This window comes from Chaetura pelagica, unplaced genomic scaffold (assembly GCF_000747805.2).
Source record: "Chaetura pelagica isolate M959 unplaced genomic scaffold, ChaPel_1.0 scaffold166, whole genome shotgun sequence".
Classification (NCBI taxonomy): Eukaryota; Metazoa; Chordata; class Aves; order Apodiformes; family Apodidae; genus Chaetura; species Chaetura pelagica.
The window spans coordinates 1081032-1098792 of record NW_009953758.1 but is presented as its reverse complement, the minus strand read 5'-3'; the positions used below and the strand labels follow the sequence as shown (position 1 = coordinate 1098792).

The following is a 17761-nucleotide window of genomic DNA, read 5'->3' as shown; positions in this document are numbered from 1 at the left end:
CCTCCCCCCCTCTGTATTTTGTTGATGATGCTTACAATAAGCATTGAAAAGATTCCAAAGAAGTCCCAAGTGTGGGACCTTAAATTGTAACAATGATACCCAGAGGAGTACAGAACTGGTTAATGATTTAAAGTATTATGCCCTAAATGCTCCTATTTTAGCCAACAGTAGAGAATCTGTAGACAGCACATGCCCAGATCAAAGCTGAACATGTCAATGTCATTCAAGGAGGGAGAGATACCCTTCTTTTCCCCTTCTCTCCCCCCTATCCTTTTTTTAAACAAAGTATGACATCTGAGGAACAGTGTGTTGATTGTTCCACTGCCAGGATACGCATAATGGAAACATTAGCTCCAAGATAACTTTTAATCTGTCAGCCTAATGGCTCCTTGATGTGTAGAGGGCTTTAAATGTATGTCAGCTAGGGCTGTATAAAGTAATATAGTTTGTGGCCTGAATGGATCTAGACGACTCTGCACCATGACACAATATGGCTTATTATTAAGTATCAGCTCATCAGCTTATTCCCACGGACTTGGACAAGCTTCTCAATTTTCCAGTAACAGATTATGTGAGAAAAAGCTTGCAATGCATTTTTTTCTTTCCTCTTTTTTCTTATACTTCTCCCCCCCCCCTTCCAAATTACAAGTTTCATCCCCAGCTGCATTGGGAGCCCTGGAGTGTATTTACAGCAGGCTGCACTTTATCACACATCAGCTTGACGGCTAGTTTACGCTGAACATTTATGCGGCTCCCTTGGCCCAGGATGCAAACTTCACATCTTTGTATTCCTATCACCTTCATTGCAAATTTTTCCAACATCCTCTCCCTGTTGACTGCTTTCTTTCTCCTCCCTTACTCTCACTTCCCCACATGCTTTTATTCCCCCCTTCCTAAAAACAGGCCAGTGAGACTTGACATGTCACAGTACTTGTCTGTGCAGGATACTTGCAATAATTCTGTGTCTCAGTTTGACTGCTCTGATCCTTCTCAGCTCTAGTTTAGGTGTGTAATTCCAACACCATTGCTGTAGACTGGATTTGATTTTATGCCTTTTAGTAATTCTTTCAGTTTGAAAGACCACTTTGTGCTCCATATTGTGGTGTGTGCAGAGGAAAATATTATCACTTTTTTTGCGTCATTGTGCAGAAAGCAGAGCAAAGAGGTAATTCCTCTTCCCTGAATGCGAAGGTTGCCTTAGTGTTGTTAACCACAGAGAGAGGGGAAAATCAGGATCAGCAATTTGCTACTGAAGGAATGCTCTCGTTCTCCCGGAAATCTGCAATGGACCACAGTCCCTAACCCATGAAGACCTCTTTGGAAGTATTTGTGGACCACAATGTGCGCATTGTGGCCATGCTGTGGGAATTCTCCTTTAGCCACAGCGATCTCTGTCCTCAGCCTTCTCAAGCACATCCTGATACCTTTATGCACAGATAGTTTTGAGGGAATTATGCATTATTTTTGCTTACAGTTAGTGTTTCTATCCTCTTAAAAATAAATACATTCATTTTTAAAATAAGGGAAGCTAATATTTTTATTTGTTATTTTAGCATTTATGAGTATTTTGTAGTACTATTTTAGGGATTTTTCGTTTAGTTTTGGTTCATTGCTATGATATTCCAGGACTTTAGAAGATAAACCTTCTACAGCATTTAGCAGTAGCACAACCCAGGGCATTCCCATTTTATGCTCCTCTTTCTGTTGCTTCCTCAGGTCTGATTTAAGGAGTCTAAATCCTGTGTCTTGACTCCAACCCGTAAGCTGACATTCTGGAACCTGCAGTTGCAATAAAGAGTTTTAATTGTAGTAATCAGAGATCTCTTCCCATTAGCGATGACAGCTGCAACTCTTCTGCTCTATTCCCGTATCATCTTGCAGTTTTTGAGCTTGAGCTTCTCCTTACTGACTGGTTTATTTGCTGAGACAGGGTTAAAGTCTCAGTGGACCTCTCCTAGTTACTTAGCTGCTTTGGGGAGGAGTAGTGTCCCAGGTGATCCTTTATACCTTTTCTTGTCTTCTAAGTGATTGCAGACTTTTGTGTCAGAGTTCATAGGCTAGTGTGCACCCTAGTGTGCTGTGAAGCTTTAAATGTATCTGTGCTCCCCAAATTTCAAGCTTATTTGGCTGAACATTGGGCTAATCTTTTTATGGGTTTGGGGTTTGTTTTTTTGTTTGTTTGTATTTTTTCAAATTATTCATTGAGGATTACAAAGCAAATATTTTGAAGGAGCATGTTTTGAAATATCATTACACTTTTTACAACATTCCATTGTTTTAATGTTCTTCATGATGATTATGAAATAGCTCAGGTATAATTAGATGGGAATTATTTGTGTGGTTTTTTTTCACTAAATTGATTGTGACAGTATGTATGACTTAATTCTCCTGATAAAAAAGTAACCTCTGTGGTCCTGGAAGGGGAGAGGATTAGCTTCCTAATTTCTGGAAGATGTGTAGTGCTTCCTTTCTCATAGATGGTTAAAGTGGAATTGAAATAACAAGTTGTCAACTAGACAACTAGATGAAGTTGTTAGAATATCCACGCAGATAAGTATAAAATGAAAAACTACTAAACTCCTGAAAAAAATATTTTTTGTTTTAAACCAGCTTTACATATCCCTTAGATGCAAAGGTTGTAAAGAGTTTTCAATTAATTCAATTGATGGAGGTGTTTTGCCTCAATAGGTAGCACTGTAGACTTGAAACTGTAGGTAGGTATTTATTCTTCTCTAAATGTTGTAGGTAGGGAATTATTTTCCTTTAAAGGAAATTTAAATTAATATTTAAGGGAATTTTGCAACTTCTGTTCATTAATTTTAGAAAATGCCCAAGTGCCTATGAAAAAAAATTATAATGGTATTGATATTTCATCCTGAAGGGTCTCAAAACAATTTACAGATTGGTTATATAACTACACTGAAATGCACCCAGCTTCTTGGTGGAACATGGCAGCTGTTTAATAGCCCATAGTAAAACTATACAACAGCAGGTTGCGGACAAAGAGATTAATATAGATCAAACAGAAATTGGCAGTGGAGGATTTAGATACTCTATTAAAATTAAAATTAGGCAAAGTGGAATCCTGCTAGAATATTGAGTCATGTGAAAGACAGGCAGAGGACTGTATCCTGGAATACTTTGCTGTTTGCAGTTGCAGAGAAGTTTATTAAAAATATTTGATGTTAAAATGGGTGCCTGAGAGGGATCTTGTGCAGATGTGGCAATAGAATTGGATGGAGGTGGCAAAAGTTTTTCCTTGACTACTTAGTTTTAGTAATTACTTTTTAAAGAAAACAGAACACTGCTGTGTTGCTAATAGCTGCCCCAGCTGTGATGGCTGCAAGGTCTTTTTTTAATAGATGTAGAGCATTTATTTGCTAGGAAAAAAAGTCAAACAAGAAAGGCAACAAGATGCTACCAGGCAATTCCCTAAAGCCACTGTCAGCCTAAGCTGACTTTTGACATGTGACTCAAGTTGTATGATCTATAGGTCTAACACAACACATTGCAAATTCTTTTTACCATTTTTCGTATAATACATGAAAATCTACAAACTGTGTTGTTCTAGGAATGAGTTTGAAGGTCCAACTGCACCATAACTCTCTGCAACACATGCCCAAATTAAAAGGAGCAAACATGACTTGAACAATTTTTCACGTGCTTTAGTATGCATGTATGTATTTATTTATTTATTTGGATAATTGAGTTTTTCTTCAGTTGGGGAAAAGCTGGTGTTGCTGACATTACAATGTGTTTGTGAGGAAAGACTGATACCACAACACATGCAAGCAACTGCAAGGTCATTACTTAACTAGCATAATTAGAACATCAATTCCGAAGGGGGAAAACATTTAAAAGATAAAAAGTGAATTTAAAAATTACTTTTCCCAATGCATTTTTTTTCATAATTATAGTTTTAACAGCTTGTGGTGATGGTAGAAGCAGCTACTTAAGAAAAATTAGAAGCTTCATTCAGGGAAGATGATCCCTGAAGAGACCTTATGTTGTCATTTCTTAAGAACTGTGAGCAGAAACCTCATTCAAGATGCTGTGTGTTGTTTTGATATATATGGGCTATACTTAGCTTATTATGGCCAATGCTGGATATTTTAATTAAAAAACACCACAACAGCCACAAATGTATTGTTTCTCCCTTAATCCTCCCCTTGTCTGTGTGCAAAAACACAAGTGCACTCTGCCTCTGAATTGCAAGATATGAAGACCATAGCAGATAGGCAGGAGAGAAGCAGTAGGTTTCATAAATTCATGTGTGACATACCTTAGCAGCAAAATTATCATTGTAGCACATAAGCCTTTTGTAGTTCATCAAGTCTTTTGTGGTTGCCAAAGGGAGGTAGGAAATGGAGAGGGAAAACAAACAAAAAGAACTACCAGTCACCACATTTAATTTATGAGCAAGATTATTGTTTTACAAATAACCTAAATAAATGAAGTCTCATGGCAACATTTTCAACTGTGCTTTTATCAAAACTCTCGGAGCAGAGTGTGTAATATGCCTGGCAATCAAATCACAGCTGTGTGCCTGGGTAGGGAATCTCTGCGGAGGCAACACTTCCTTAATTTAAACAATTGTAGGCTGCAGGAGTTAAAAAATTTCAGCTGACTTTAACTGTCACTAGCCCAAGCACCTTTATCCCCAGGCGAGCAGCAGCAGCTGGATTTCATTTCCTGCTGCCAGACTGTCCGACATCTTTGCTGAACATCCCAGGAACTGAGTGTCTTTACTTTAAGGATTTTATTCAAGGTGACAGCTCCTCACACATTAGTGTTCAGATCACCTCAACTAGCTGAGATATCAGTGAAAATGAGAGCACTTCTACAGCAAACTCCAAATTTAGATTGACTGAGGTTATCCTTAGGCCTCTAGACCCAGCCTCCACAACAGCACAGGCCTGCCAGTAACTTTAAAACTACAGTGGAGTTTGTAATGATGTCTGGGGAGGAATATTCTGCCGGAGCAGTGGAGGATACTATAAGCAATAGGAAATGATGTCAGATTTAGTTAGGGCTGGAGACAGTGTTAGAATATACTTGGCATAATATGGCACCGGTATCTCTGTCAGCATCTCTGTTTTCTGTCACCGCACACAATCCCACGCCTGTCTGTAGCCCTGACAGTGTCTTTTCAGATCAGGTTATTGCCAACTTGGAGACTGGCTCAGTGCAGCACCATACAGCCCCCTTTGTTTGAAGTCTGCCCTTTTGTCATTAATGCACTTGATGTCTATTTAAATCTGACGGTGAATGCAGTATCTGTTTTCCTGTCAAGAGATCATTGACAATATTAATACCTCATGTCCTTGCCTCATTTTCTAAGCGCTGACACCTAGCTACAGTCTCCAGCATTCATCAAACAGCACTCTCTCACCAGCATCTCTATAAACAGTCTTGCTTCCAGTCCTTAAGAAATGCGGCAGACCTCAAACAAGACTTTTATCAATGCCAGTGAAAAGGAGTCTGAAGAATGCCATTAATAAACTGTTCGTATCCTTTACATTTAGAACTCTAAATGGCCTTGTTACCAACCTAATCCTTCTGCAGTTTGACTTGGAATATCATCTGCTTAGGGCCAAAGAAGCTTGCTTTGAGCTAGGCACTTTTTTAGGAATGATAATATAATTTCTTGAATGTGGAAGCTGCTCCACTAACAAGAGTGTTGAAAATGAAATTATTGAAGAAAGCTCCATGGAGGAAGGGAAAGGGAACAGACACTGTTCCCACTTGTGTAATCCTAAAGAGCAAAGCGTTTTTCACAACAAATGACAGGCTTATCAATTTATGTATTTTTTTTTTTTTTTCCATAGGAATGTGTTACTTCTTGATGTCTTACATGGGAAGAAGTGCATGGATTAACAGTAATCTTGTGTAGCCAATGCTTTCCAAGGCATAGTTGCTTAACTTATGCACACTATACTGGAAGAATAGATGTAGAACACAGTATTTGCTATATGAGTCCTGGAAAGCTGTAACAGCAATGAATTGAGGAGCTGCTCGTCTCTTATCTTTACCCTTTTGTAAGGCAGTTTGGGCTAGGTTATGTTTGCCTTTATGGGAGTGACGTAGGTATGTCAGTGATTGTTGTGTTAAGACACTCCAAGACAGAGGACACTCACCTTCATTCTGTGCATGGGGCATCACTTTAATTTGACTATATGTGCTTGGAGGAACAAAGAACAACTCTGCTAGTAAAATTTTGCATCTTTGAGGATGCTCACAGGTGGGATGTGACTGTGAATTTACGCTTTTACATACCACTTAGTATCACCAGAGGGGATACTTTTGTACAAGGTAGTGGGATCCTTAGATATGTGTGTCTCACCTACACTGGTTAAGGTTTCCTCAGACATCTTGCCTGTACTCACTGAAATTAATGTGCCTTGTCTCCCAAAGGCAGTGTTCTGGGTAATTTTTGAAAGCATGCTCTATGTACAGATATTTAGCATAATTTATAATTGCATCTCTCTCATGGAATGTTGTTTGCAGAGCTACTTTGGAAATTTTTTTTAGTAAATATTTACTTGTATTAAAAACTCTGTAAGCATAGCAGGGAGATTACAGATAGTACAAAATGTAACTTAGGGAGTGATAGAGTTGTCACGGTTAGAAGGGACCTCTGAATATCATGTAGTCCAACCTGTTACAGCAGGATTACCTACAGCAAATCACACAGGAACATGTCCATATGGGTTTTGAATGTCTCCAGAAAAGGAGACTCCACATCCTCTTTGGGCAGCCTATTCCAGTGCTCTGTCATTCTCACGGTAAAGAAGTTTTTCCTTATGTTTAACTTGAACCTCCTATGCTCCAGCTTGTGCCTACTGCCCCCTGTCCTATTTTTCAACTTCAACTCAGAATTTCTGCGTTTCAAAAGCAGGAGAGATGTACTGTGATTTAAAATACAGTGTATGATGTATCAGTGTTATGTTATTCCATTTTTTAAGACACTTGTGGATTTTTGTTTAACAGGATATGTCATACAGATATTTGAACACACATTTTCCCAGTGGACTCAAAACTGCTGAATGAAATAGTAATACTGGATATTTCAAATGCACAAACTTTATTTTGCAGAACAAGAGAAAACTGTTCCCTCCTTCAAAGTTCCATAATTATGTGCTTTATTTGCATATTATGCCACTGCTGTTCTAATTGTAATTAACTTCCTCTTTATTGTAGGCATTTTGGGAAAATGCCGCTACATTTACTATGGAAAACATTCTGAAGGCAACAGATTCATCCGAGATGACCAGCTATAAAAAACAGCATTGTTTCATGCCTCTTCAATGCCTCCACATAAGAAGCACACATTGCATCTGAATTTTAAGCATATAACTGAAGTCCTCTAGTGCCTTCTGCTGACTTTGCCAAGCCTGTCAAGATCATCCTTCTATCTTAGTCTGAGTAGTCACATACAGATTGACATCATTGCCTTTAAGCAGGTCCCATCCACCAGTGTGACAGACAGCTGCAGCCAAGCACCCAGCCTGACAGGAGGAGCACGGTGATGGATTGCCTGGTCCAATTGCTGCTTGCAGAAGAGCAGGGGTCACACCTGGGGCTTCAGTGAGCATGCTCCATCGCCCAGCACCTTAGCAAAAGCAGCGCGTTTATCTCCAGCTTGCCTGTTGAGCAAAAGTGGCTGGCAATACCAGAGTGTTTATGAAAGAGAGAGGCCATAATTTCAGATGAAAAAGCCCTTATCTGATCATAATTTTCCCCCTCTGAATTAAGTGCTTTGTTTCTATAATCTCATACATGTTTACACAAATCCTTTCATTGTGGTTTTTTTTCTGTTTGGTGTGTCCTATCACCCCCAACCCCTAAATGAGCCTAGATGGGTTATTTTTTTTTCAAGAGGGAAAAGTTATATTCTGAAAATATTTCAGCCAAGCAAAGTATTGTCAATTTGCATGTTTTGGGGTTTTTTTAATAAGCAAAGGAAAAACATTTAGGCAATATTGCAGAGAAACAAAATTTGATAATTCTTAAATTACATCTCAACAGTAACTAACTCTGACCTTCAGAAAAGCAATCATTTTTTAATGCTGTTGAATATTTGCACAGCTTAACTGTATATACTTGGAAGAAACCTTCAGTTGTGATATTGACAGTGTATATTATTGCTGGTTTAGTGCACAAGATTTTTTAACTTTTACAGAGTTAGGCATTTAGAATTAAGTGCTTAAATTATGAAAGAGAAAAGTGCTTAAAAGGAGTGAGATAAAATAAAATTGCCACCAGATGGGTGTGATTATTCAGAGGGAAAAAAGTCAATAAAAGTAAATAGTGGAATTCACATCATTAACAGCTGTACTATGTTATAGAGATTATTTCTGATTAATGCCTTTTGATGACTGTAAGAAAAGCTAGTGTCAATTTTTCAGTGGAAAAAATAAAAATGCATGGCATATTTTCTGCTTTTCTGATAAACAGATTAGACATATATAGAATAATGAACTTGTTACTGTGAAAAAAAAAAAAAATCCAATACTTGATGCATATATTTTGTTAAATGTTACTAGATACAGTGGGGTTGGCCATGGAACATGCAAAAATTCTTACTTCTGCGCAGTTCCAAACCCGTGCATATCAGTCCCAGTTGAGAGCCATCACTGTCTGGCTGTTCTTGACATGTTTGAAGTTACTTGGTGGTCTTTATTCACTTTCCTGGTTGAAAAAAAAAATGTTGGTTTTCAGAAGTTGCCTACTTTTGGGGCTACTGTCAGCTAGTGTTGGAGGTGGGAGTGAACTGGATATTGAAGCCAATTGGGAAATCAAATCTGACCAATGAAAAAGAATAAGACATTGGCAGAGTGACAAAGGAAAACTTGCTGCTGCTGAACATTTTAGGCCTTACTCAGTAAGTGGGAGTCTTCACTTTGAGAGTCTATAATAAATTTTTAACAGATACGTAAAATCAGCAGTGAATGTATAACTACCCAGTTCACACCATCTGTGGTGCAAATTGCGCTCTGAACTGTTTGCTATACAAATTAGTGTCTGGAAAGCACATTCTGGCCACTTGAAATGCCTCTGCTAACATTGTAGATGGCTACAAAATGAAATGCCAGTTCACATTAGAAGTCCTAGGAGACACTATATAAAGGAAAACTATATGCCTATTTTTATTTTTTTAATTAGAAAAAAATAAAAATATTTAGGGCACTTGTCATCACTCTTGGTTACCAAAATAACAGCAATCCTAGTTTGTTCATATTATATTGTCTGATTTGAAGCCTCCACGTATTTTGGCAATGGTGTGTTACAAGCAGCAGCGTTCTGAACAGGGATGTTTTGAATAACCTAATGGCACTTTCAGTCTGGTTGCATATATGTTCTTGTCTTTAAAAAAAGACTTTAACTCTGCCTCAAACAATAAACAGCACTTGCAAACTGACCACATGATTTCTCCATCGTTGTGTTGCTTGTTTACTGTTCCTAATGTCAAAACCTTTTGTATCATTTTCTTCCAACCAAATCTTTGGAGGCAAAAATATTTTTGGAATGAGATGTGATTAAAGTCGCTTCCATTTTGGTTTTTGTTTTCACTTTGGGGCACTGTATATCTATAGATAAATATGGTAAAGCCTTATTAAAATTTTCTCAAAAGGAATTCATACTAAATGTCACTGATTCTGGAAAATGAAAAAGATAATCTATGAGTAATTATTTTATATTGCTAACATATATTAGGATATTATTTAAAAATATGTATGGATGTTTATTACTGTTCCTGCTACCATAGTTCTTTTTTAATATGTGGAGCTTTTTGCTTTTTTAATCAGATGTCTTATGCTAAGGTTCTGTTTTAAGAGATGACAAACTTTTCAAACCTGAAGCTACTATCTACACTTTGTTCTCTCCTCAGTGGGAAATGTGTCTGAATTTCTTAAGTGAACTAAGTGTCTGTTACTATGAAAGTTGCAGCAGAGATTCCACTCTCTCTACTTTACTTTCACATCTTTCCCTCAAAAGTTTAACTAGACTATTAAAATATTTGCCTACAAAGCTGTAGGGATTTAAAAATGTGTACCTTTCCAGGGAACCACTGCATTCTTACTTCTTTGTTCTGTTACAAGAAAATGTTGGCCAGCTGTTTCTTGATGGTTAACAAGGTGTGCTTGAATAAGTAATCTTGAAATACTACATTTAAAAAAAAACAAAACAACATATCTGCACTTCAGTCTTATATTCAGTTTTGTGATGACCAGTACTTTGTTTTTTGGCAGACATCACATGTCCTCATAAATGAAGACTAGGAGGCAGATGGTTTCACTAGGAGCTGCTTGCCTGTAGTAGCTGTGCTTTGCTAGTGCATTCTTAACTTTAGGTATTGCAAATGTTAAATCCTAACCTTTTAATTAAAATAAAAAACCCAAGCTACAATATTGAAGTGAAATTTTAACAATAAATTACCTGCAGTGAAACTGTCATGGATACACAGATGTAACTTTAGAGCAAACTGACTCTAATTGTATATGTTGCATGCATACATGATTTATGGAATTGCTGAAAGTATGTTACTGATGAAACTACTTTTTTTCTCCTGGGTTAGGCCTGAGTCTCACAGTATTTATGCTAGTATTTTCTTTACTCAAACCCTGAGTGCCTTTCCAGTCAGTGTTATTATCCATGAGAGTTAGGATTACAAGTGTTATTAGAAGGCTGGTATGCGGCACCCTTTTACTACATTGGTTATTCGAGCAGAGTAGTACATGATTGCTTACTGTTCAATTCTCACGTCGTCTTTGCAGATGAAAAATCGCTGTATGTTGGTCTTGCATTGCTCCCATTTAAGTGAGAAGAATGAAACAAACCTGTCTGTGCTTTTGAAAATTCTTTCTGTAAATTACAGGGTTCACTTGCTGCCAGTGGATGTATTAATGTTTTATTTGTTCCTGCCAACAATATGAATATGCTGGGAAATGTTTACCCCCAGCAGAACTTTGCTAGATGCAGCCTTTGTGGGGAGCTTGTGAATCAGCTCATTTTATACTGACTCAGACTGAATCTTACTACATATTTCTTCTTCATGTGGTGTGATGGTCGACACGAGTGTCTGCTTGCCCAGTTTGGGAAAGTTTATTCTCTCTACACTGTGTACACGTGTCTGTCTTTCTGCTTTGTTAAATGGTTGGCACATGTGAAAGAAAGAGATGAAATTCAGCTTTCCAGAAGTGAAACCACATAGCCAAGATTGAGGCTGTATGTTTGGCACTTATCTTTCTAATTATCCTTTTTCAGGCTCATTCTGGGGAATCCAACAGTGAATCAGGTGATGCAAAGTCAGGGGTCTTGCATGGCTTGCTCATCACTGTCGCCTGTTCCTGAATATCTCTAGCTGTGTCCTTGCCTGCTTCAATTGTCATGTCATTGTTTTGCAAGCAAGTAATGGTACAAAATAAGTAAGTGCTTCCCTTTTGTTTTTGAAGTAAAATTTCTGCTTCAGTGCTTGTAGTATAGCAACTAAAATGCACCGTTTGCTTTTCAAGTGTTTTTATATATGCATCTGGTAGTGGTTACAGCTCACTGGCTAGTCTTTTTCTGCTATTTAGTTAAATTCTGTTTTCTGCATTCCTTTCTACTCCTACCATTAAAACAAAGCAAACAAGATATGATTCTGAGAAAACCATCTGAAGATGCTTCTGTGGGACCATGCCTGTGCCAACTCTGTGAGACAGGTCAGCATTGTTATACGCAAACACATCTAAATGGCTTGAAGGACCAAGATGTGTTATGTCTTCTGGTTTGGCACCTTCTTCGCCATTATCCTGTGAGTGTGAACAACTGATATACCCTTTGATTTCTTTATGCCAGTCCAGCAGTATTAGGTGGTTAGAGAACATTGCCTTAGCTACACTTAATGCTCATTCTACTTCTAATATTGTCAGAATAACCTGCCAAGGTTTTGGATTATATAGACATTGGGCTCAAGAAAAATGCCTTCTTCTAATCATTTATAACTTAAGGAGTTCTTAAGAAGTCTCAACAGTGTTTTCTTTGGTGTTTTTTTTCATGTGAGAATGTGCAGGATATACCCAGCGCTCCTACTTCATCATAGTTGTTTGAATTAATGTGTTTTCCATACGTGGTACTAAAGCAGCTGTATCTTTCTAAAAGTTACCTTTTAGGTTAGGTGATTCTGATGGACTTGCCTCTGGGGGTATTGTCAACCTGAAGCTGACCCTTTCTTGGAGTTTCTGACAATTAGATTAAGGTTTCAGATCAGGATTTTCACAAGCCTTCAAGGAGCAGATATCTTTAAGGACAACCTAAGTCATGGTCATGGCACATTCACAAAATATCATCATCATCTTAGCATCCACAGCTTTTTAAGGAAACAGAATCTTAGGAAATATGTTTACTTTTAGGTTAGTTGTGTTAATAGGTTTCAAAATATTAAATTTATTCTATACTATGACATTACATGCAATGTTTGGGCTGTGACAGCAAGTTCCTAAATGTGTTCAAAACATCCTCCAAACAAAGGTTTAAATTTTCTTGCAAACATTTTAAATTCTGATTTAAAGTGTTGCTGCCATTTCAAAAATAAACAACTGTGAAGTCAGGGGACTTTTAAACCTAATTTTATCTTAATCCAGAAGTTTTAAAACAGATCATCTCACGTCTCATCCACAATTCCATAGATCCTCTTACAACAGAAATATATCCTCATAGTATTATAGTTTTATAACAAAATATACAGAAAATAATGTTTGGAAATGTAAGTACTAAATGTAAGTTTTAATTTCGTATTATATTTGAAAGTAAAGAGGAGCTTCCAGGGATCTCTTCAGATAGTACTCTGGAGAAAAACAGTGGCAGAAGAGTGCAACTTAAGAAATTCTACATTTCTTTTACATTTGAATGGAGAAAATTAAATAACAAATACCAAAGTAAATGAAATTGATACTGCTGGCATAATTTTTATCTATAATTGCCCTCCTACTTTTAAATTAACACTATTTTTGCAGTTGGGTATTTTAGATTCAATAGAGGGAAACAAAGAAGATTTCTGAAGACAAGCTGCTTATTCATTTTATAGGCTTCTCCAATTTTATAAGACCTCTGAAACAATTGTGTGCACTCAATTATCTAGCATTCAGTGTATCTACGAAGTAAGCAGACAGTTGTGGACTTCAGGGAATTTTCGAACACACGTGCTGTTCAACCTTAGCAATTTTCTTTTACCTAGGAATTGTTTTCAGAAATTCCCATATAATGAAATTTCTGTTTAAGTTGATAGCTGTAAATGAGGGCACAGTTGCTTCATTTCCCTTTGACAGTAAGCCAAATTCATCCCTGGTGGAACTCCATTGATTTAACTTTACTTGAGCTAAGCTGCACTGGGGATGAATTTGGCCCAGCTTGAGATTTTTTTATTCATCTTTCCTTTAATTTCCTTTAGCTTAGTAGTCAATTTAGGGCTGGTCAGAGGATTACAATGCAAGAGAGGGGAAAAGCAGAACTTCTCTGCTCAAGAGTAATTTTTTTTTTTTTAAGGCCCTACTGATTTAACCATGACTTGTAATGTATTTCAGGTAGCCAAATTTCAACATCAATTTTGGAGTAAAATTGACTATATTTTGAGTCTCTTTCCTTGGCAACTTCCCAAACCACCAAATCACCACCTACTATGCAATGCAAATATTATAAAAAACAATGGAAATGTCAGTGCTCTGGGAAAAGATATGGATAAACTGCAGTTACTCCACTGATGGCACACCAATTTGGCCATTACTTCAGATGATAGTGAAGCTGTAAGATCGCAGCATCTGCGGTGCCCAACATACCTTCCCCCAGCTACTGCTGTATTTGGGTTATAGGGAGTCTTGGGCGTTTTTTGTGGTGTTTAATGCCATATTATAATTATTATTAGTAGTAGTATTATCATCATCATCAAGTTATGGTTGTTATGGTTTCACCACATATTTTTCACCATAATTTGGTTTCACCAAATAAGTTTCAAATTTGAGCAAAAGCTGAAAGCATTATTCAGTCAAAACCACTATTGAGGTGTATGTGGTTTTAATCTGAAACTGTAAATCATCTATGTTCAGTGAGGGGTTAGCAAACCTGGCCTGAATGTCAACCCCCTTGCAATTCTCTCAAATCAGGCTAGTTCTGGATTTCATAATGAAAGGTTTGCAAAGCTCTAGCTAAGCCCTCATTTTCCACTTTCAGATAAATGCTTTTTCAGCTGTATTTGTGAGGCTTAAGAGTAAAAAAACCTCTACCAGCTGTTAATGTTAATCACAAGTTTATATCATAAGCACATTCTGAGTCTTATCCTCTTCCCGTTCATGTCAGTGGCAAAGCTTTCGACATCAATGGCAGTATGAGCAAATATCACAAAACACAGGAATGCATGCCCAGTTTAAATGGAGAAAATAGAATTCTGCCCTAAATTAATAAAGCTGGGAATAGGATGCTGTGCCTTCAAATGTTTTGCTTCATTTGCACATTCAATTTTGCACCAAGAAGTACTTAGTGACAATATAGAAGCAAGTACAAGTTTCAGATTCATGCTGGAATGGTTTGTATTTTCTTGTGAGTCATCAAAATACACATTAGAGCAGGGTCTTCAATGCAAGGAATCAAAATATCTGATATAAAAATGAGTATCTATCACCTGTGCTAAGTAGGAAGCCCAGATTCATTAGTTCTAAAGCAGCTGCTGGCTGATACATCTCTGGAATTTTACACAGGGAAAGATTCAATTATGTATAAAAATGGAAATTAATGTTATTTTACAAAATTTGAGTTATTTCAAAATTAATTACAGTTAAGACTTTAGTGAGATCCAATGCATTTACTTTGTGTTTTTTTCTCAAATTGAAACATGAAGGATTTAGTCTATAATGGCTACATTAGCCATTTGCATTTTGAGGCTTAGCAGTTCCTAATTGAAAGGCCAGCCTCTCCGCATTTTTTGAAGTCTGAACAAATGTTCTAGACCTGCAGATTGTGCTAATGAATGTTTTACAGAAAGTTAGAAATTTACGTTTCAAACTATTAGACAGGATAGGTGGTTTCAGTTTCTGTTTATTTCAGTGCTTTACTTTTAAAAGTTACTAAAATAAATGTGTCCCAGTTTCTCAGTTGGAGTAATGTAGGTAATATAACCTTACTTGAGAGGATGCTGAAACTTAGTTAACTGAAGCATTCCTACATCTGTGGCAGTTAAATATCAAAAGAATTGTATTCTTACTGGGTTTATTTTGTACAAAATGTCGTATTTATGACCTTTTTTTTTCTATTTTTAGTAAACCTAAATCCCAAATAAATGTCATTGTTAGTGCCACTGTTAAAATTCATCCTTGAGGGCATATCAACATAAATATCAGTGGTAACAGAAGTATTTTTGGGGGCATGTTGAACTTGAGGCCATGGTGTGCCACATGGTCTGCAAGTTATTTGCATGCATCCCTCCTGCTCATGTGTTTCAAAACGTATCTGTAGGTGCAACAAAAAGCTGTGGCTATGTTTACTTGTTTAATCATGGCTGTGTCATGCTTGCCTGAATAGTATTAGTTCTTGTTTGAAGATTGCAACATTCTGTAAGAAGCCTCATTACCTGCTGCTAGGCTACCTCTCCTTACCTCCACAGAAAAGAAAGGGAGTGTCATGAAAGGTTTGGGAATCTTGTTTATCCTTAACTAAACATAGCTGTGTAATTGAAGATGATAAATGTATTCTGGCTCTTCCTACCTTTCCCTCTGCTTCTCATTCACTAATTCCCTAACTATATTGAATGCTAAAGTAAATTCTTAACTGTGTGTAATGATAGTTCTGATTATTGATTCTATGATATGTTTGGAATTAGCGTTTTCATTTAGCCTTCACTGCAGCAAAGAAAAAAGTTACTGCAGAAACATTCACTTTCAAAGTAATGTAGCTGGAATTTAAAAGACTTGGAGTTTAGTAGATGTTAATTAATTTTTATGTTTGGAAATATGGTCTTTTTTTCTAGGAATGAAATAAATGGTGAAGCAGAACCTCAGAGGAAAACCAATACAAAAAACTCGGGGTCCTGAATGTCAGGATAGAATGCCCAGTGTGTTGAGTACACCACAAAGGCTGTATGTGGCACTGAGGACTGGAGTGCTCATCCATGCAGAGGGGAGCGGCTGCCTTTTAATTGAAGGTCTGCCAGTGCCCTCTGCAATGTCTCAGGTTACCCTCTGTGAGATGTGCATCTTCCATCTGAGCTCAGCTTTCTCCACAGTCAGATGTTAATAGGCAGAATGCTTCCCCTAAAAAACAATCAATCCCTCTAGGATCCCTCTAGGACTACCAGGGAAATGGGCACATGATACAATTTCAGAAAACAGGATTAAGCTGCATGTTTGCAAGTATGTGCAAACTCATGTGCTATCATTGCATTTCTCGTTTTTAAAAATAAATTTAACCAGGAGCCCAAAGAATTTTTTAGTATTTTAGAAGTCTTAACTGCTAGTCAAATCCAGCTGAAACACGGCCAGTTGAAATGGGCAAAGAGAGCCCCAGAGTAAAATTACATGGTGTTTAACTGTGTAAAACATGTCTGACTGCCAATACGCAGTCACAAATAACTCAAGGAGAATTGGAAGAACTCAGGCTGCCCAGAGAAAAGGAAGAAAAATGGCTATTCATGATATCAATTAGACCCAAAGAAAAATGTCATAATCAAGAAGTCCAGAGTTTTAGGCTTGCATTTATGTATTTATTTATTTTAATATTGAATCATAGAACTATTCAGGTTGTAAAAGAGTCTTGGGATCACCGAGTCCAACCATCATACTTCTCTACAAAGTTTCCCCTAAACCATATCTACCAACACCACATCCAAATAACCCTTAAACACATCCAGGGATTGTGGCTCAACCACCTCCTTGGGCAGCCTATTCCAGTGTCTAACCACTCCTTCTGTGAAAACATTTTTCCTACTGTCCAGTCTAAATCTCCCCAGTCGCAGCTTGAAGCCATTCCCTCTTGTTCTGTTGCTAGTTACCTGTGAAAATAGACCAGCACCAGCTTCTCTACAGTGACCTTTCAGGTAGTTATAGAGACTGATGAGGTCTCCTGTGAAGGACCAGGTATTTCCTCACATGAACATGAAATGCCCTTTAGGTCAGCAGACATACCTGACTTAAGATGGCTGCTCCACGTGGCACTGAACCCCCTCTGGGGGGGGGAGCTGCTGCGGGGGAGGAGCCGCGGCCGGAAGCAGGGGCGGGACAAGGTCCCGTCTGATTGGCTGAAAAACCCAGAAGTACAAAACCGGCCAATCGGAAGCAAAAGAAAAACCCTATAAAAGAGGCAGCGCAGCGTGCTTTTCCCTCTCTCGCTCCCTCGTGTTCGGCGCGCTGTTCCGCTCACACGGCTTGCCGCCGCCATTTCCTGCTGCACGCCGCCAGAGCTGCTTGCTGCCGCTTGCCAAAGCCGCTCACCGCCGCTGAAACTGCCGAGCCACCACCATGTGCCTGTGCCGCTGAAACTGCCGAGCCGCCGCCGCGGTCCCCGGCTGCGGCCCGAGTCCCGGCTCGACTAGTCTTGGCTCTCGCCTGGTTCCGCTTCGCTCCAACCAGACCTGGCTTGATCCAGCTCGTCCTATCATCACCGCAGCGTGGTGAGATTAATCCAGCTTACTTGCACACAAACCGCGACCCTATACGGGACCAGTGTCGGGCATATCACTCCTCCTCCTTCCCTCATTAATAAGTAAGTAAGGTGTGTAACTAAGGTGTACCCATAT

At 38.2% G+C, this 17761-nt stretch overlaps 1 protein-coding gene across 1 annotated transcript in view; it reads left to right on the top strand.

Annotated features, from left to right (window-relative positions):
• The window catches only part of LOC104391492 (chromosome unknown open reading frame, human C10orf11), a 640329-nt gene extending 633049 nt beyond the window's left edge, over positions 1-7280 (top strand). Inside the window, exon 7 of the mRNA XM_010000806.1 lies at positions 7201-7280. Coding sequence (XP_009999108.1) covers positions 7201-7280 — 80 coding nt within the window. The remainder of the gene's footprint in view (positions 1-7200) is intronic.
• Positions 7281-17761: the final 10481 nt, after the last annotated feature.